This window comes from Fukomys damarensis, unplaced genomic scaffold (assembly GCF_012274545.1).
Source record: "Fukomys damarensis isolate Sample0158 unplaced genomic scaffold, DMR_v1.0_HiC HiC_scaffold_39, whole genome shotgun sequence".
In the NCBI taxonomy this organism is placed as follows: domain Eukaryota; kingdom Metazoa; phylum Chordata; class Mammalia; order Rodentia; family Bathyergidae; genus Fukomys; species Fukomys damarensis.
Genome location: NW_022900951.1, coordinates 3,833,892 through 3,855,542, shown reverse-complemented (window position 1 = coordinate 3,855,542; position 21,651 = coordinate 3,833,892). Strand labels below are relative to the sequence as shown.

At 44.3% G+C, this 21,651-nt stretch overlaps 1 protein-coding gene across 4 annotated transcripts in view; it reads right to left on the bottom strand.

Annotated features, from left to right (window-relative positions):
- The window catches only part of Sts (steroid sulfatase), a 177,680-nt gene that overhangs the window by 83,005 nt on the left and 73,024 nt on the right, over positions 1-21,651 (bottom strand). For 2 of the 4 annotated variants that reach the window (XM_010611155.3, XM_010611156.3), the window contains 4 exons: positions 6,822-6,962; positions 6,020-6,141; positions 5,799-5,921; positions 3,771-4,194 (listed from right to left, as the gene is read on the bottom strand). In XM_010611155.3, coding sequence (XP_010609457.1) covers positions 3,771-4,194; positions 5,799-5,921; positions 6,020-6,141; positions 6,822-6,958 — 806 coding nt within the window. In that variant the 5' untranslated portion in view covers positions 6,959-6,962. Of the gene's footprint in view, positions 1-3,770; positions 4,195-5,798; positions 5,922-6,019; positions 6,142-6,821; positions 6,963-14,971; positions 15,072-15,565; positions 15,639-21,651 lie in introns of those variants that run through there. The other 2 variants (XM_010611153.3, XM_010611157.3) reach the window with 2 other exon arrangements.

Genomic DNA, 21,651 nt, shown 5'->3' with positions numbered 1-21,651 from the left:
ATTTCTTACCAATTAAAGTGCATTAAGGATGACCCGTCTCCTCAATTACTATACAGAGGATAACATATGGTGAGCTAATTAGCCGGGTAGAAGCATCTCCCCAAAGTAAATTTATCCCTGAAGGAGTTGGTGAGGTTGAGGAAGTGCATGGCTAAGAGGGTCTGCAGAGGAGGCATTGCTTTCTTCCACTTGGAAATGTGCACTCGTAAGCCCAGCACTGAACCGGAGTTGACGAAGTAGATGTCATTTGAGAGGAATTATAAACCAATGAAACACTTTTGCCTTATGCCCCCACCCAGTCACTCATGTCTTAATGTCTCCAACTAGCACCTCAGTGAGAGCGTCTTGAGTATAAATCATACCAGCCACAGGCTGTGGGGAAGGACTGCAAATCTTATACACAAGAACTTAAATCACTTTCCTTACTGTCTCTGACATGTGTGCACACGCATGCATACACACACACACACACAAATGTTTCTTAAATGGCCATACACATAAATAAGATACCTGTTGCAAGTGGGTGGCTTTGAATGCAAAGCTTTTGTATTAGTTTTGCTGATTGTTATGGCTTATATTTAGATGTCCCCCCTCCAAAAGCTTCATACACTCAAGGTGGGGGTCTTGGGGTGGGGGGATTGGATCATGGGTGTTATCCTGGGTTATGGGAGTGTGATACTGGATTAACCAAAGAGTTACAGCTGAGAGTGATGATGTGAAGTGAAGCCTGGTGGGAGAAAGTGCTTTACTGTGGGTGTGGCCAGGAAAAGCTTTGAAATGTGCTTGCTCTTGCTTTAACTGCTGCTGCTTCCTGCCTGCTACCCCATGAACTTTTTCTCCTCTGCCATACTGCCCTGCCTCAGAGACAGCCAACCATGGACTGGAAAACCACAACAAAAGAAACCTTTCCTCCTTTAACTTGTCAGGTATTTCGTCTCACCAATGAGAAAGGAACTAAGACACTAATATTGTCCTTGCTTTGATTGGACTTTTTTTTTCCCCCCGCTACTGACCAACTCTACTTCCATTCCTTACAAAGGATGGCAAATCCTGCCTCTTCATTGTGACTAAGGAGACAACACATATAAACATGTCCTTAGATCCTTGAAAAAAAAACTTTTATGAACAAGGTTGGCGGGGGGCACCATTGTTAAGATTCTAGGGCATCCTCTGAACGTAACTTGGGACCATTGGTTAATATCAATTGGACAGTTCAACCAGCCAAGAAGACAATTTTATGTAAGGATGGCTTTTCCCTTGTCACTCATCTTAGTATGTTCAGGCAATATATTTAAGGATCTTTTTATGAATGGCATAATGGTCTACAAATGCTAGTATTTTCACTGATACTGAGTATGCATTACTACTATATGGATCACTGTTCTTTATACTTATAATCATCTATTTTGGCTGGAGGAAAAAAAAAACCCACAACTCTTTCATTAAAACTCAATAGCCATAGCCTCCAAATATGGTTTTGCTAGAATATCTTAAATCTCTAGTTCTAGAAGAAAATGACAGATGCCTCTCTACATAAGCGCAATACACTGGGCAGGCTACAATACCCTAAGACAATAAGAATTTTTTTGGCTATCTCCCGACGTCATTATGAGGAACCTGGTAAAGTGCCTTGCCATAATACAGATATTCATATGATGAAATAATTTCTGTCAAAATAGAACCCAGTACCACGAGAGTCATCTCAGAACTTGTCTTTGTGCACATGGGCATTCATTTCTACACTGTATTTTTCAGAGAGGTTCTTGGAGGTAAAGGATAGCACAGAGCGGTCCAGGTGTTTCCAGAAAATTAATCCCTTTTGGGGGTGATGACCCTGGGACGTAACTGCCTCCGACTATGTCCCCTCGTCTCAACAGTGTCACACTGAGCACCGAGTGTACCCCATGCCTACCTGAGGAAGAGGAAGACACCAACAGCATTCATTCCACAGCAGACACCAGAGTCACGAGTGCCTCACCCTCACACCTGTACAAGATACTGTCTAACACCATAGGAGGTGCACAAAATAGACCCTGTGATTTTACTTACTACAAAACCAGTGGTGCGAAGGATACCACATCACCGCTGCAGCACCGCAGAAGTACAAAAACGAAAATGACAATTGAGGGAACTGCTGCCCACTCGTGATCTCCAATAGATTTTCTATGCACACAAGGTGTCAATGAGGGAACACAGCAACTTCCACATCAGGAATTGACAACCTCACATCCAGAGTGACCTTGTGCCTTCAGCATCAGCCTTCACATTCCTTAAAAATACATGTGTTTCTCTTCAGCTCTGGATTTTTGCCTCTTAATGCCAACTTCCATCATAATAACTTTGCTTTCATTGCCCAATTTTGTAATTCTGCATCATGCACTTTTACTTCTCATCAATATTACTGCTCTATCATCTTTATCTTACACAAAGTTATCTTTTAAATTTTCAGCAAGTTGCTATAAACACCAAAGGTCCAGTTTTCAGACAAAATTTCCATTTCTAAGTTTCTATAAACACCAAAGGTCCAGTTTTCAGACAAAATTTCCATTTCTCTTTAATTTTGCAGCACGGGAGATGAAACCCAGGGCCTCACTCAGGCTGAGCCACACCCTTGAGTCTCCAGCTCCATTTCTCCTTAAAGTACTCTCCTGTAAGTTACAAATGGAAGACATACAAAAATCCATCCGTTTGCTTCTTTTGAATAACAACTGTTCATACCCCTATAGTCTACCTATTTAATTACATTGATTTGGCCTCGTCTTATCAATTTGATTGGCTTTGGAAATGTCCAGCAAATTAGAAAAGTTCTGATGAGGGCTCTAACTTTGGCAATGGACTGATCCGTTAATAAATTCGTAGCTTAATAGGCACAGTAAGAAGGAGGCATGATTAAAGTTGGCCCCTGGGGGCATGGTTTTGAAGGGTGTGTTTTGTTTCCTATCACTTCCACTGTGACTTTCTACCTCTCTTTCTCCTTCCTGACTGCCATGAGGTAAGCTGGTTTGTTCCACCATCCTCTTTCCCCCCCAGATGCTTTTGCCCTAACCGATCCTCAGGCATGGAATCAACCAACTATGGACTGAAACCTCCAGAACTAGGAGCCAGAGTAGCTCTTTTCTCCTCTATGTTGGCTTTTCCAGGTATTTCTTACAGTGACAGAAAAGTAACATAGTCTTTATGCATTGTATAAAATAATGCAGGTACCTGCCTATATAATTTACAACTTTGTCTATTTCTCCATTGACAGATATTTCATTTGCTAACTCCAACCCCCAAAAGTATGGATTAAAAGTTATCTAAGAGACTCCAAAGAAATCATTCACTCTACTCAGATTACTTACAGAATTTTTTGGTTTAAAGGTTGCCCTAAAATATTCTGGATCTTTCCATGTCATTTACACTCCAAGGGCAAACTCGGGATGCAATCAATGGCATGATTTTTCCTCACTGGTTTGCTGTATTAAAGATTAACAACCAGGGTGACACAGGATCCTGTCACTGGCATTCCTTTTGGAATTGCCTCAGAAGTACCTCACGTGACAAGTGGGCCGAGCCTCTTGAAGCAGAGGCCCCACAGCGTCACAACTGCTTTAGCCGTGGTCCCGTCCCTCCCCGCAAATACACCCCTTCCCCAGACAGTCTGTTGAGAGGCATCTACTTTGTGCGGAAGGATAGTGCGGTTACAGTAAACATACGGGTTCTTCTGCCTCCCTCCCGGAGAAACAAGAATTCTTACCAAGCGAACCCCAAGTAGAAAAAGTGACACCCACCGTCGTATGAACTCAGTGGCTTCCAGCGTCAGCCTTTGGGTGAGGTTGTCAAAAGACATGGGCTGCTGGCTGACCTCATAGTTCCTCATCAGGAAGCAGTTCAGGGGCCGGAAGTAATGGAGGAAACACAGGAAAAGGACCAGGATCAGGGCCGCCAGGAGGAAGAAGAAGATAAATACACCCAGGGGCACGTGGATCAGCCTTAGGAAGCGGAGCACGGCCAACGTGAACAGAGTGACCCCGATGATCTGCAGGGGGAAGAACACCAGCGATCTGTAGGCCGAGGTGAAGACGGTGCCGGCCCCCGGTTTGCAGTCCCTCAGGTTGGTTATGGGAATCCCATAGAAGTAATCGAAGCCGTGGCGTAAAGGGTGGTGGCAAAAGTCAGTTGTGCTGTGACAGTTTATTCCAAGGTGCCATTTCCCTGAGGACACAAATGGAGAAGACCTTTTAGTCCCAGTGGAAGGCCCCGAATTCAAGGCGAGCATGTAAATCCACATGGTAGAATGCTTGATCTCTCCGCCTATTTTATGGCCCAGGATTCCCAATCATAGCACCCCACAGATTGGCAAGTTTTATTCCACAAGCACGAAGTTATTAGCCACTGAGTCTACCAGAAAAGAAAACCAAATTCACAATTAAAGGAAAAAAAAAAAAACAAGAACAACAAAGCAAACAAAAACTTTAGTATAAAATCACTTAACAGCTTAAATAGGCACAAAGAAAAACTGTGTAGTAAAAAACACAAGTATATTTGTTGTTGATGTGTCCTCAGAGAAAGACAAATTTATGACAGTTTGGATCTGCAAGGGCGCACGTGTTGAAGCTGTTGCTCAGCGTGGGGCTGTTGGGAGCTGGTGGAACATTCAAGAGGGACAGTCTTGCGGCAGGAAGTGAGGTCACTGGGTGGAGCATGGCCTGTTGTGGGACCCGGCCTTTTCCTCTCGCTCTCTTTCACCTCCTGCCCATGAGGTAAAAAGAGTCTTTGCTTCCCCATGCCCTCGCACCAGGATGGACCACCACAGGGTCACAACTACGGAAACTGTGAGCCAAATAAACCTCCTCTCGCCGTAACTTGATTCTTTCAGGTGCGTGGCATATAATGACAGAAATCCAGATAACGCACAATTATGGTACTGAAGAGTAAAATGAAAACCTTTTATCTACACAGTGTACATATACTTCTGGGAGCTGTCTGTCTGTATAGTTAGTTATGTTTATGTGTCTATCCATTACCTCTTGTTTATGTTCTGTTTAGTTTGCCTTCTCTCTGTCCATCCATCTATGCAGCCATCCATCCTTCCGTCCCTGTATATATCTTTTTTTTTTTTTTTTTTTTTTTTTTTTTGTGGTACTGGGGATCCAACTCAGGACCTTACGCTTGCAAGGCAGGCGCTGGAACCACTGGGCTAAATCCCCAGCCCTCCCTGTATATCTCATTTATTTCATCTATGATCTGTTTATCTTCCCCATCTATCATCATCATAATCGCTCTCATCTATTTTCCATGTACCCATCATCTCTTCTGAAATTTTTCCTTTCCTCTATCTTTCCATCTATCTTCTGTGCATCCACTTTATCATCATCTATTTGTTTTTGCATCTAATCTATGATCTCTCCAACCACTCATTCACCCACTCAAACGATCTATGTATATATGTAGGAATATATGTAGATCATGCATATATACATACAAACATCTTTCCCTCTGTTCATGGAACCACCTACACACCCAAATGATATCTATTTTCTTTTACCTATCATCAATGTGTATCATATTTCTACCTATCACCTACTGATTAACACTTTCCTTGATCTATTTATCCATCCTTCCATCTGTCTGCCTATTTATCACTATGTGTCTCTCCACTTCTTACTCACACATGAAAACACATCTATATAGCCAAATAGCATAGAGTATTTTCTCATTTAGAGGAGCGTGAAGCTTATCAGTGACACCACCCTGAGGTTGCTGAAGGCTGCTTCCAGTCTCTCTCTGGCCCTGCGTAGCTCCCCGCTGTCCCATACCTATCAGTGCCGTGGAGTAGCCCTGGTCCTTCAGGAGCCTGGCAAATGTCATCTCACTGGTGGGAAGTCCTCCGGAAGAAGCCATGAAGATGTAAACTCCCAACTGGGTGCGAGGTGACATCCCTAAAGCAAGAAAAATCCATCTTTAAGAACCAGAAGAATACCGGCCTGCCGGGGAGGCTACTCAGAGCAGGACAACGGCCAGACACACGGTAGGTTACCTAAGCGGACGGGGTACCGGCCCGTCATGAAGGCAGCCCGGCTGGGTGTGCACAACGGTGACGCTGCCAGGTGCTGTGTGAGCTTCACTCCCCCTGTAGCCAGCCTGTCAATGTTGGGAGTCCTGGAACGAAAGCACCGCGCCTTTTGTCAGATCATCAAAAGCTTGGTGATTGCTCACACTGATAACTAAGCTCTGATGGGGAAGAAAACAGTGACCCGTGGCATGCCCTCCTCCAGGGTACCCCAGCACCCACTCCCTTCATCTCTGGCTTACAAGAGAGAGACCAAGTCCTCCCCGGTGGGTTCTGGTGAGCAGGGAGGGGAGCAGATGACAAACAGTCACATTTCCCCCTTCCCTATGCTTGTCCTCCTCCTCCAGTCTCCTCAGGGCCACTAAGGAAATACGTGATTCATCTCTTCCCGGGCACGTCTGAAGAGAAGCCGGTGCTCCTACCTCTGCCTCACTTCCACATACCGCAGGGCAGAGAGAGGACTCAGAGCCTCTGAGAATCAACACCAGCTGCCAGCCACTCCACGGCACGGACAATGGCTCTCTCCCATGTTTCAGGCGGCCTCCTTTCAATTTACTTTGCACTGATGTCTGCTCATGTAATGAAGCTCCCTACCCGACTACTTTTAGGTCGTTTTCTCATTATTGCAAGAGAAAACAAAATTCGACTCAAAGGCCCGTCAGATGGAGGGCTTTCAACGTTCCCATGTGGTGTCCCGGTGCGAATCACCCTGCAGTGCTGTCGTCAAAACCCACAGCCAAGTGTTTATCCAGCCGCTGCATTTCCATACCTGAGAGTCTTGTTCCCGTAGCACCCTGGATCTCCCACGCCAAGGTCATCGGCCATCAGCAGGACGATGTTTGGCCTCGATGCTGGCTGGCTCTTGGCTTCCCACAGAAGCACTAGCAGGAGGAGACCAACCTTCATCTTCCTGCATAGGGCAAAGAGAAAGCAGGGAGGTGAAGGATGCTGGTTGCTCCCCTCCGTCTCTTTGAGTCTCTTCCCTCTTGCACAAACTTGGGAAGAGGCCATTCTCACATCACACCTCCTCCAGACAGAATGTGCTCGAGAGACACTTAGGTCTAAGAAATGGCAAGGATAAGAAGGCATTATCATTCCCTCCCTGTGCATTTGTTTCCAAAACATACGGTTCCCTCTCTACGGTTAGCCGTGACTTCTCTGCTCCAACCTGTATGAAAATGGAGGTTCTAGTTAGAAAAATGAGAATGCTATCACTTCCCATCAGCCCTTTATTAAAGGCAGGCTCCTTCTTGAGCTAACACTTTGCTCTTTAAGTCCTGGAAAGACAGGTCCTTTGTGAAGAATCAATTCACAATGTCATACTCTTTCTGAAGTGAGCTCTGACGTTGGGTGTAGAAGGTTTTAAAGAGGGAACTCTGTACACCATTCCAAACTCAAAGAGCATGGGTTACCAGCCACAGGCAGCTCTGTGTGCTGTCCAGGGTGCCAAGGAGAGAGAACTATTCATCTTTATGCCCAGTCCCTCAGCACACACTTGCCTAGTGGCATTTTCCTCCTTGTAAGGACAGCAGGATGGAGGACTCTGCGGGGAGCATGGTGGTTTGAGAACACAGACATGACCGCCCCTCTCGGAGGCCCACAGACATTGCTGTAGGGATAGAGACCCGTAGGTAGGGAAAGATGAGGGATTCCCTCCTCCCAAGGAGTTTAGATAGGTGGCTTAACCACCTGAGGAGCTGAAAAACAGTGTGCTTGCATTTCTTCACGCTGTACCCTGCAAAGCTCGGTTTGTGAAAAGTTGAAAGAAAAGGAGACCTGACTCAAAAGTGTGAAAAGCCCCCAAAGACCCTTCCCCATCTTGCCCAGGAAAGAGCCAAGGGAACAATCAAGTAGGGGGTGCCCTCAGCCCAGAGACAGGATAGGCCCCCGACTACTATGAAATCAATGCCTCGAGTCCCCCCTTTAACTGTGGCTATGGCTCGGCCACCCCTGCCCGTCTCTCAGAGAAGGCAGCTGTATTCTTGCACGCTCGCTGAACAATCGTACAAACTTTGCTTCCACACTTTCGGCCTCTGTCTGATTCTTCCACAGCCTTCCGCACTGATAGGAGAATCACGCCCCAGATCGCCAGGACTCTCAGCGCGTCTGCACCCCTGATATTGCTAATGACTGCTCATCAAAGAAGAGGATTTTATGCAATGCAGCAGCGACGGGGAAGCGCCTGCCCGCCCTCCTCATCACCGAGCATGGGTGGGTGGGCACAGCCCACAGGCCAGACACAAGGAGCTGTCTCACTGTCCCTTTGACAGGGCGAAGCCAGAGGAGACCTTAGCACAGCCAGTGGCAGCAGGCACAGAGAGAGGAGAGTGCTGCATCAGGCATGGGATGGGTCTGTGACTGGGGAGCCCCAGCAGAGCTGAGGGAGTAGGTTTGCAGCCAGAGGGAGGATCACACTTTGCAGTCATTCCACAGCGGTTTACCCAGCAGATGCCTCCGAACAGGACCTGGTGCTACAGCAGAACACACTGTGAGGGGCCTTTCCTAGACACCTGCTTCTTTGGAACCAATGCATATGAGGGTCGATCGAAATACAGGGTGTGTGTTTCAGTGAAAAAGAAAATATTTCTTCACGGTAAAAGACACACTGCCATGCATCCATCTCAAAATCATTCCCATGGCTTCCAGCGTACTCTTCCCTTCACTCTCGGTGCTCCTGAAACAGTTCTTCAAGTCCTCTTTCCTGAGTGTCCTTACCAGGTGTGGCCAAAAGCTCAGCAACTGCTGGTGCCAAGGGTCACGTAACAGACAAGTCAGCTTGTAAAGAAGTAAGTGTGTTCTATCCACATTTTTCGCTGTATCTGGTACCATGTGACTTCTGGCTTCCTCAAAGTCAAAATGACCATGAAAGGTCCATGTCTTGAGTACACTCAGGACATTGAGGCAGCCAGGACAGCGGAGACCAAAGACGCTCAGGAAAGGACTCCAGAGTGGCTACAGAAGGAGGTGGCAAAGATGATAGATAAGTGTGATCCAGCCAGGGGGAGGATTTTGAGGACAGTGCATCTTTTACTGTGATACATTTTTAAAATCGAAACATTTATCACATTGTGATCACACCTGGTGCACTGGCTTACATGCCAATGGAATTAAAGATACTGAGATGAGGACATTTTTGTGGATTATTCGGTTGGGCCAACGCAATCCCAGGAGTCTTAGTTACTAGAGGGAGGCAGACGGATGAAGTAGTCTACTGCATATCCGTATTTGTGAGTGTCTTTTCTTAACCTTTTGCTCTCCTGACTTCTCTCTTTCCCCCTTCTCTCTCTTTTTTTCTGTCTTGGTGGTAGGAATGGAACACAGGGCATTCTGACATGCTAAGCAAGTGCTCCACCACGAGCTATATCCCCAGCCCTTTCCATTTTATTTTGAAACACTGTCTCACCAAGTTGCTAAGGCTGGCCTCAAACTTTCTATCCTCTTGCTTCAGCATGCCGAGTAGCTGGGGTCACAGGCACGCATCACCGTGCCCTGCGCTGACTTAACGGCAGATGTCACACCCTGGGGCCTTTCCCAGGAGCTGCTTCTCCACTGAGGAACCCCTCCATCTCTCACCAGAAGTCCATACCCTTCTGGCCAGTACCACTGCAGGATTAGAGACCCACTGGGTATGCATCAAGGAGACAGTCCTTTCAAATTCCTTCCCAAAGATCTCTTTTTCCTGAATGACTGCCGTTTTCCAAGGCTTTGCAGCATGCCTCCTGCTGCTTTTGTATCTTACCAAAAGTAGAATGGAGGCTGTCGGTCCAAGAGACCCCACAGCCACTGTCCATTCCATTTTTGAAGCAGAACCTTCATGTATGCTTCCTTTGCTTCCACATTAAGTATTTATAACCCCATTGTAGGGGCAGCTGTCCTGTGCACTCCAGAAAGCAGAGCACTGCTGGCCTCCATCCACTAGAGGTCAGTAATGTGTCTCCTCTTAGCGATGATAGCCAAAGGTCCCTCTAAACTGCACCGACTGTACCTTGAAGCAGAAAAGGGCAAAACCTGCACCCTGTTGAGTATGATTTCACTGCAGCAAAAGAAGCAGCTGCCCTGAGAGATCAAATGCTCAAAGCCAAGAAAGAGCTCTCTGCCAACTACTTTCCTCTTGGCCCCAAGAGTAGTATCTTTTCTTAGGAGATTGGATAAGCTTGGTTTATGCAATCATCAAATCCAAGTTACTGCATCTTAGCTCTCTGAATGTGAAATATTCTGAGAAGAATGAGCTTTTCTATTCTTTAAAAATCAGGCCATCACTATGGAATATATAAACCATGAAACATTATATAAGTACAATATAAAATATTTGATCATTTTAAAGAAATAATCTTTGGTGACAATCCTGGAGGTATTTTCTTCACACACAACTTTAGGAATCAGAAAGAAACCTTTGCCCTTCTGTGTTCTAGGGAATGCCTCATCTTAGTTGATCTGGCACTCTTGCTGTTAACTTAGATCCTCAAACTTTGTAAAGTGTTTAACACTGAATATTAGTTAGCTTGATGTCACTTTACATAAACAACTTCAAGGAGGAAAAGTTCATTTTGCCTAATGATTTAAAGACGCTCCCATCCACATGTGGCTGTTTCCATTGATTTTTAAACCTGTGATGATGCAGAAACATCATGACAGGAAGGTATGCTGGAGTAAATCTGCTCACCTCATGGAGGCCAGGAAATGGAGAGATCGAGAGAGGAAGGAACCAGGAACTATATAGGTCCCAAAATTATGTCCCTATGACCCAATTTCGCCTACTAGGCTCCACCTCCAGCTTGTGAAATTGCACATGGATCAGTGGATCAAGCCGTTTATGAGGTAAAAGCCATCAGGATCCAGTCACCTTCTGAAAGCCCCGCTGATGAACACATGAGAATTTGGCACCACATTTGAGAACTAAACCATAACACCCTTTCACTTTTTTAATATTTTGAATGAGGGAAAGAATTGCTATACTTATTGCTTTGGTTTCAAGTAATGTACTTTAAGGAAAAGTTGCTCGTGAGACTGAGACTAGCCTCTGAGGACATGTATAACAGACACTTTCACTTTCAAGGACAGAGAAAAAGGAAAATTACATGTGGAAAATAGTGATGTTTCTAGACGAGTCAACTTGACTATTATTTACTCATTTCATGGAGTTATGGAATATGATATCCTTGTGTTTTATTTATAATTTAGGACATTTGTTTCACATAAATTATTACAAAGACTGGAATGAAATGCTTTACTCACTGGTATAAGCTTGTCATGCTCTTTCACTAGAACTAGCATAGAAATAAACATTATTATGATTAAATAAACATTATTATGATTTAACTAAAGACCTCTGATGGCTTCATGCTCACCCCCTGAGGATGAGCATATGGCTAAATGATCACCTACTCTTCAGGTGACAATGATCACTCCCTTTCACACCTCTAATGTAAAAGGCTCTTGCCACCTTTGATACAGAGTGTGAACATGAAGTTTGGCAGGATCTGCAGCAACACTGAGAGTCTTTCACCTAAATCTTAACTCCTTCGCCACATGCTTGCTCTGCAAGGAGCAAGCAATCGTCCATTATGGAAATGGACTTTTTAAAGACTGCAATGAGTCTATGATGAGGCTACCAAATGTTCCCACTATTGGAAATGCCACCCTTTTCCTAGAATAGCCAATCTCTGACAATCTTCTATCGTCATTACAATCTGTGAACTCATCTTTTGGCTGGTCAATCTAGGCTCTGCCCTCAAATATGCAGTAGAAAGGTTCCCAGTATGAAGGAAAACATTTGTACAAGTAACACACACCTCTGCTTAAATGATGGATGGGTGAACTAAAAGATAAACTCTCCTATCTTCAATACCAAGGCAAACAGAAGGTCATAATAATGGGCCTCCTATTTTATTGAAGAAGAATCAAAGAATGAGAAAAAAAAAACAGGATAATATGGAGAGAACTTCATCCCCATGCTGAATGGGATCGCTCTGGGAACAACCTCCCAGATTCCCTAGGTGGAAGGAAGCCCCCCTCTTTTCTCATATCCTGTGAATTTCTGAGCTCCAATGGTACTAGCAGGTGCAGAGCTGAGTTCTTTTGTACTCACCCTTCCATGGTCCACTGGAAGCATCCTGAAGACTTGGATCTTGCTGAGAACCTCTGGAATCTGCTATCCTGCTTACCATATATTAAATACTCAATATTGGTTAACTGAGAGAATGAGGACATAACTACCAAAAAGCTATGGATTTGAAGTCAGAAGGCCATGCCCTTTCCTAAATGTAGGCATCAGGAGAGTAAGGAGGTATACAGCCCATTTTATTTGACTATATTGAAATACCTAAGGCTAACTCTATAGAGAGAACAGGTTTGCACAGCTCATGGGTCTGGAGACTGGAGGCCATGGCTGCAGCCTCAGCTCAGCTCTCATGAAGCTTTCAGGTAGATGGTGTGAGTGCGTCCAAGAAGGAGTGGTAGCATCTTGAAACAGAAAACCCAGAGTGGAGTAGAGCCTTGCTCTTTTATAGTATCCCTTTCTCAAAAACTCAGTAATGGCCACAGGAGAACTACCTTAATCTCTTCCAAGCATGGCTTCTCAAGTGCCCCAAGGACCCCTCAAGTAGACCACACCTCTTAAAAATCCCACAATGACTCCTAATACCTCCAACTTAGGAACTAATCTTCCAACATATAAACACCTGAGGCACAAACCATCTTCAAATCACGGTGTCAAGTATCAAAGAAAGACACATTCTACTGAGAATCGACGTTGAATCTGATTAATTAAAAATCTCTCACACTACCTCAACAGAGGAGGATATTAAGGACCATGAAGGATTTTTCTTAATGGCCGGAAGGTTTTATAGGTAATAGCAAAGATTAAACATACCAGCATGCATTTCTAACTATCAAGAGTGGGGCCCAAAAGATTTGTAAGTTTACTATAAACACCCATTCATGATGTTACTAAAAGCTTAATGGTTGGGCATCTGGGGCCCTTACGTGGACTGACTGAATTGTAAATGTGTAAGCATTTTCAGGCATTTGTACAAAGCATGGTTAATAATCCCCTGCTTGCTAAATATCTGTGATGTGGATGGGAATCAGAGAAGCCAAAAGGAGCCAAAAGTTTGTGGTTACGGCATCACGACTTCATTGCCATTTGCACGTTTAGCGTGATATAAACATTTTTTTTTCATTTAAAACTACAGCTTTTTGAGTAAACGTGATGCAGTGGACAGTGTATGTACTTTACCTAAGTTTTAATCGATATTTAATAATTATAACTTATGCGGTATAGTGTGACGTCATACATATTTATGGGATACAGTGTGTATGTAATACGGAACCATCACATCAGGGCTACTGGTATACCCATGCACTTCCACACTGGCCATCCCTTTGCGGTGAGAACATTCAAGCTCTTTTCTTCTCAGTGTTTTAAGATATACAACAAATTACGATCACCCTAAGGTGCCACTGAACATGAGAACATCTTCCTCCACTTTCACTGTAATTTTGTAGCTTCTAAAGCAGCTTCTCTGGCATGTCGCACAGGCACACGTTTTTGCTTCCATATGATGGCAAAGCTCCTTGTGGTGGGGTTGTGCGGCATAATGAAGGGTGTTCAGATGCTGTGCTTTCAAAAAAGCAAACTCAGCTCCCCATCCTTCCCATCCTGTAAAGATCCTGGGGCGACACACTGGGCATCCTCAGCACGCCAATCCAAACATTTTCCCCATTCCCCTCAAGCAAGAAAATGTGTCTAGTCGTTGCTGAATATGTTTCAGGGAGCATTCACCCTCACTTGACAGCTACTGAGTTAATACTGGCGTGGCAGCTGTGACATTATCCCCTCTTATACACAACACACGCTAGGCCCTTTCCTTGGCTCCCTCATACAGCCGATTGGCATCTACCGCAGATTCAGGAATGCCAGTGCATTGCAGGCACCACTCATTTCTCCTTTGCTCTCACGAGAGCACCTTCAGAGCTACTAGAGCGTGATCTTTGGGTATATATACCGTGTTCTAAACCCTCTTACATTGTGGTCCACAGAGACAGCATTCTCAAAACAGCTGCTTGGAAGCAAGAGAACAGAAACCTTACCACACTCCAAGCATTGCTCTTACCCTCGCCTTCTGTGGGATTTATCCATCCGGCTTGTTAATGTGGCAGATATTTCCCCACTGGTCTTTTTTATGAGGAATTATTCTCCCCCAAACAGTCATTCCACCCCTGTTGTGTCTGCACCTAGATAAAAGAATCTGTACTCCCGTACATGGGTAATTAGGAGCCATCTCTCCCCGTCTCTCCCTCTCTCTGTTTCTCCATCTCATTCTACTTCCTTCTATTATCTCCCCCTTTTAAAGATCTTCTGTTTTCATAAAAAGCAAATTCAGCTCCCCATCATTTCCATCCCATCCTCTAAAGATAAGCAAGGAAATTCGGCAAGCAGCTTGTCACTCTTTTTCACCGACACTTATGGTTTTTTTTTTTTTTAGTGGCACAAAATATCCGTACATAAGTATAAGTGCCATATGATGCTTTGATTCAGGTGTGTATTGGAAAATGACCAGCTTGGTAATTAGCATATCTATCACCTTGAACATTTATCTATTTGTTACAAAGCGTAAATGAAAAATCTTCCCATCTATTTTGAGACACATAATGAATTACTGTAAGTTGTACCCAGAGCAACTGGACATAGGAAAGAGATAAGAGCCACATAAATTGGAAAGGAGGATATCAAACAACCCTGGAGTCTAGGCGACATGATACTGAAAATCCTAAAGACCTTACTAAAAAACTCTCGGAACCCATAAACCAGTTCAGTAAAGTTGCAGGGTACAAAGTCAACACGGAAAAATCAGTTGTAAGTCTACATGGTCACAGAGAGCTACCTGAGGAAGAGGTGGGGAAAACAACCTTACTTACTGGCAGCCAGGAAAGTAATATGTAGCCATACGCAGCTTGTTCTCAACACCACCCTCTTCTTCCAGTGTCTTGCTTCCCTCTCTCCAGCAGTTTGTGTTACCTGTTTGGGTGGAGTCAGTGGAATGGACGGAGGATTAAGAGTGCTGAGTCTGGCTTCATATCCAGCCAACTGCCAGATAACAAGAGTTTGCTGTGAACTCTGGACCCTTGTGACTGAATTACTTTTAAATGATACTGAGATGCCCAGTGATCCCCTGACCACAAGAGCCTCCCTTGGGATAAGGAACATAACAGATTTCTAAAGTGATAAAGAAGTAGACAGTTGTCACTTGTCAGGAGCACTGTGACCTTTATTTTTGCAAATGAAAGCAGCTCAGCCACAAGGCAAACAAATCCATTGTGATTCCGCTAAATGCCTATGGGGACAAAGCTGGAAAGAAAATAGCACAGCAGGTGAGTCCTAATCACCCAATATACCACTGAGTGGCCCAAGGAGGGAATATACAGGTGCAGAAGTATTGTGAGAAGCCCGCAGCTAAACCATGGCTCCTTTCACGGCACAGCTAAAGACCCTAGCCATGAAGGGGAGCTCACCATATTCACAGTGTCCTTCTTTGGATAATTCTTTCAGGAAACCTGTTACACTGGTGTTAGACAGAAAGTCATTAGCACACCTGGAGAGAGGATGTCTACCAGACTCTAAGTGAAAAGCAAAGATGTGGTTTTCTTCCTTCACTTTCTTAATCATTAACTCTACTGAGAATCCACAGAAGTCAGTTTCCAAGTGTAGCTGAAAGGAATGGAAAATCTGCTAGGTGTGCTCATAAGCACTGGATCCCTTAGTGAAGTCCTGACCAAGGGTGAGGGGTGAGAAAATCCTCCAGGTCTCCAAACAAACTAAAGGGAAACATTTACCTAAAGAGGGACCTAGTTCTTTCAGGAGTAGGTCAACAGGCCATTTGATTTGTATAAGAACAATGACCTTAAACGAAGGAAAAGAAGGGTTCTGCAAAGACTGCTATTCTACAAGAAAGTAGTCTCAGAACTCATTGCTCAGTCTGTCTATATTCGTACCTGAAACTGCCTCCCTTCTCCCTCCTTCTCTCTCTATCCCATCGTTTTACAACAAACTCTACCTGTACTGTAGTTGATGCCCTATGTGTCTTTTCTCAAGTCTTCCATAAAGACACTAAATAGAACACGGGTTGCCAGTTCCTTGCAGCTTTAGGACCTCATGGTGTTAACTCTTGGCCTCCCACACACTGAAAGAATCATCCTATGGCTCTTGTCTGTCCTGTGTCCAATTTCTGCCTTCCCGATGGCCTCGGGCTCTTCTTGGTGTCCTGGGAAACCCGGTCTGGGGGAAGCTTCTAGCTCTTTATGAGGAAGCTGCAAGTTCTAAGGCCCACCCCAGGAGAACAGGAAGGCTAAGAGTTGTTACTTACAGGCCCCAGGCAAGGAGGGTGTCCTGAGGCAGAAGGGCAGGTCTTCCATTCCCAGTCACGTAAGGCAGGAAAGAAGAGTCAGGCACAGGGAGATACAGACACAGAGAGACGCACAGCACCTTATTTAAGGTAACCCAGTTACCATAAGCCCAAGGGCCAATGCCTTCGAGAAAGGTGCATGCAGAAAAATGGGGATACAGCGACCGGACACTGGAGAAAGGCCTCTAAGAGATCATACCTCTGACCACTGGCCCACCTCTCCCCACCTGGATGTGGCCGTGTGGATGTGATACAGAAATGGGAACAAGAGGAAGGTTTCCATGCATGGACCCTACTTCCGGCCTGAGAAAGATAAACATATACGCTAAGCGAGGCAACAGAAATGTCTAAAAATGCTCTACAGGACCCACCAGAGAAGCAGTGGCCAGAGCAATGTGCCTGTTGCAAGGTGAGGATTCAGGGCTTGCTCCCTGCCAGCGAGCTACTGACCAAACTGCAAGCTGTTTCTTCAGCCTGTGAGCTTTCTGATGTGCTCAATGGGAATCATGAAAAATCATCCCCGGTCAGTGTCATCGGGAGAATCAAATCCCACCCTCAGAACTTGGATTCAATAAGAGCAGAGGGGCCAGCATTTTCCCCTGGTGGTCATTATTAGCATGAATATTTATAGGCTGTGCAGAACATAAAAAGTGCATTAACACAGGGCAAGATGGAGGCATTCACTTCCAGTGAATGAAACGTGGATAAAGCGACAAGATATCACTTCTCTGATTAAGCCCCCAAACAATGTGCCTTCTATCCTCTTTGCAAACTCTCTCTCTTGCTGGCTGTATTTATACTCATTTTTTAAAATTTCTTTTTGCAGTACCGGGGATTAAACCAAGCCTCTGCATTGAGCTACATCCCCAGACTATAAAAATATTTTTTAGGGCTGAGGATTTAGCTCAGTAATTCTACCGCCTGCCTCGCAATTGCACGGTCCTGAATTTGATCCCCAGTACCAAAAACAAACAAACAAACAAAAAAACCCAAAACCGTGCTTTAAAAAAATTTTGAGATGAGGTGTAGCTGAGAGGTGCAGGCAGGGCTCAAACATAGGATCCTCCTGCCTCAGCCTCCCAGAGTACTGGGATTACAGCATGGGCCACCACGTTTGGCTTGTGTGGCTTTTTGAGGAAGTACTTTCCCCTTCTGGAGAACCTGCTGAGGAAGCTGTCCAGCTAACAACCAGCAAGGAATTCAGAATGTCGTCACAACAGCCTGCAACAGCCATCTGAGTGAGGGAGAAAGGAATTTTGCTTCCAAGAAAGCCTGAGATGTGATCACAGTCTCGGTTCCATGACGACTACAGCCTGAGAGAGGCCCGGGACCAAAAGCATCAGCCCTAAAAATAACACGAAAAAAAAAAAAGTAGATGTATTGTTTGAGCTGCTAAATTTGGAGTGCTTGGTTACACAGTAGTTGACAAATACAAAGTCCATCTGTTTAAGGCAAGAAGTCCACTTTTGTACACAGGCACTGGCAAAAAAACCCCAAACAAAAAAAACCTTCCCACGGCAGTGACTCTGAATGAGGTGTTGATCTTACTTTACGAAGCCCAGTCCAAGCTGGGCGTGGCGGTTCACACCTGTAAGCCCAGAATTCTGTGAGTGTGAGTGAAATTTGAGCTTAGACTGAGCAACTTAGTGACTTAGTGAGACCCTGTCTCAAAATTAAAAAATAAAATAAAATAAATAAAAAATAAAAAGAAGGGCTGCAGGTAGAGCTTATTGTGAAGGCCTTGGGTTAAATCCCAGTACCGCGAAAAACGGCACTCAAACAAACAAACAATATATGCAAGAGGTCAGAATTTATATAAGCAACCAGGTGAAAACTGATTTTTGTTTCACAGTTGAAAACTGAAAACATCGGAAGACCATCTGTGGGTACCAAAATCCAAGGATGCTTCGGTTCCAAACCTAAAATGGCCTAGGATATGCAGAGATCCTACGAACTTTAACTTTAACTATCTCTAGATCACTTGTGATACCGAATACAAGCAAAACACAATGCGAATGGTTATCATACAGTATTGGTTAGGTAGTAACAACGTAAGACAATATTTGTACCCATTTAACATCGGAAGACCATCTGTGGGTACCAAAATCCAAGGATGCTTCGGTTCCAAACCTAAAATGGCCTAGGATACGCAGAGATCCTACCAACTTTAACTATCTCTAGATCACTTGTGATACCGAATACAAGCAAAACGCAATGCGAATGGTTATCATACAGTATTGGTTAGGTAGTAACAACATAGGACAATATTTGTACCCATCACAGCGGACCATCTGTGGGTACCAAAATCCAAGGATGCTTCGGTTCCAAACCTAAAATGGCCTAGGATACGCAGAGATCCTACCAACTTTAACTATCTCTAGATCACTTGTGATACCGAATACAAGCAAAACGCAATGCGAATGGTTATCATACAGTATTGGTTAGGTAGTAACAACATAGGACAATATTTGTACCCATCACAGCGTCTTGTTTTTCCAATGTTTTCAGTCCACAGTTGGTTGAATCCCAGGATGCAGACTCCAGAGATAAAGAGGGTCAGCTATATACACTGTGATCTTGTGTTCTTTGGCCAACGTGTGTTGCATACATGGCTGAAGCTGTAGCATTCTTGTAACCGTGTCTCCTAGTTTGCCCTTCTGTTCTTTTTCTCCCTGCAAAACTCTCACCAGAAATTGGAGATGGGTCCAGAGAAATCACAGCAGCAGTGAGGCACAGAGGGCATCCTTGGGCCTTTATCTTTACGCATAAGTGACAGAGAAATAGGGAGGTCTTTAGAGATCACAGAGGGAACGGGGTTTGCATCCTCAAGATAATTATTCTGGTGGATGGGTTGGGCACACCCTGGATGTCAAGACAATATCTACCTTCTCATGGGAAGCTGGTACCCAGACTAGTACAGGAGATAGGAGAGGAAGGAAAACCTATCCAGGAAGCAATGAAGCCAAAACATTCTGGGTCTGTTGGGTCATGAACCTGCCCCATGTCAAGAGGGAAGCATTATTAAGAATCCCTTAAAATGGCCCCGATGGGAGGCTCTAACAAGACAGCCCCTCTGGAGGGATCCACAAAGACATCCCAGTGGGAAAGATGTTGCTGCACACATATGTACCTCAGGAAAGACACTTCAGTTTTCTGTGCTGTGGGTAGAAACGTTTAGTGCAGGTGTAAACCTTCTTCTGCTTTTTTTTTTTTTTAAATAAAACTGAATTCATAAAGGATAAAAAACGTTAATAATCTTAATGTCTACCTTCATCTCAGAATCACAAAATAGTGTTGGGTAGTTCCACGCAACAGTCAGTCACTAATTATACCTTTGAAATGTGCCCGGGCAGCTCTTATTAGGACTGGCGAGAGAAACACCATCTTGCCTAGGTAAGAACCCAAGAAAATTTAAGTTTATTATGAGCCACTTAGAATCCTACTACGTGTAAGTCTGCGGTAATCAGACTTTATTACAGCCCCTGCACAACCAGCCCAGATTATGAGAAAGTATTTATAAAGATGTTTCAAACTAATGAAACAGTTAGTTGGTATAAAAGTACTTAAAAATTAAATAACAGTTCACTACTCCAAAACAGTAAGAGCATGGTACATTAACTCCCCAAAACTGCATAATTTCCTCTTTAAAAATTATTTTCCCAAACAGCCTTAATTTGGCAAAAGAGCAGGGAAAAAAGTTTTTTTTTAGAAAGCAGCTACTGCTAAAATGGAATTATTATGAAGGAGAGAGAAAGAAGAGGCGAACATTTTCATAACTAGAGATGTAATTATATTAAATTTGTTCATTAAGAGAAAATTAGCATTGTGCTTACATAAGGGAAACTTATGCCAAAGAGAATGTTCCTGATTCTGTTTTCTCATTGTGGAAAAAGGGCTTAGAGAAAATAAAGAAAATCATGCATGACAAACCATACTTGTAAAAAAAGAAGTAGAGTTTTGTCCAATCCAAGCAAAGTATAAACAGATGAAACGGGGCTCATGATGTATTATTCCTTAATACAGGTCCTGTTGTGTTTATCCTCTCATCTATTCAGTTAATTCATTCATTCATTTATTTAATGGCATTGAAGACTGAACAAACCCAAGACCTTCTCATGCGGCCACACTGTCAGCCCTTTTTACTGGTTTTATTGTGAGACAAGTTCTCGCTAAGCTGCCTGGTCTGTCCCTGAACTCCTGAACCTCCCACCTCAGCCTCCCAACTTTCTGGGATTATAGGCATGGGGCCCCGTAGCCAGCTAGCTCTTGTGTGAAATCAACAAAGGAAATTAGCCTGGCATGGAGACAGACAAAACTTGTTTTCAAGAGCTGTTGAAGAAGCCACCTGTGATTCTGCTAACAGAAATGCTCACGTTTTGATTTAGCGAGCCCGTTCTCATTGGCTCTGTGCTGCCAGCGTGTGCCTTGGTCTTTGTACTTTTAAATGCAATTGGTCATGCCCAACTAGTTATGCTAATGTAAGAATATTTTCAAAGTATTAATAAAGAAAAGCATTTAAAAATTAAGTCAGGCTCCATCTCTTCGTTTATATTTAAAGTCTTTGGGAAGGCTTTGGAAACCCTTGAGTTGTGCATATTTGAAGACTCTCCTCTCCCTGTCTCGGCCCAGGTGATCCCTCCTCCGATAGGAAGAAAGGGCAGCGAGAAAGAAGGCCAGAGACCGTACTTCCCATCCCGGCACCACCACGAATTAGTCCAGGGTCTGAACACATCACCCAGTATCAGTGGGTTTCAGTTTCCACAGACAAATAAGGAAAGTGCTCCTATCACATCCAAAGCCCTGCAATGATTACACATCTATAATCTGACGCCACTTCTCCGAGTGTGCTTGGAACCAATTCTGTTGTTTTCTAATTAGGAAAAAAGAGGAGCAACGTGTGCATTTTTCAGAGCGGAAAACCTTCATGCCACACATAAAAACAAAAAACAAAAAACGTCCTCCGCGGTTTGGGCTCTATGATGCCTTCACAGACAAGACCGGATTCGTCACAACATTAGGTGCCTCTCGGTCCAGTGCAGGAGCTGGGGAACTTCTCAATGTCACCAACTATTAAACACCCCACGAGTCAAGGCATCTGAAAGGGAGACCCTGTCTTGAACTCCAGAGAACATCCAAGTACAAATTCAGTCTCAGGACAGCAAGCAGTGTGAGAAAGGCCTGAGTTGGGATAGGGAA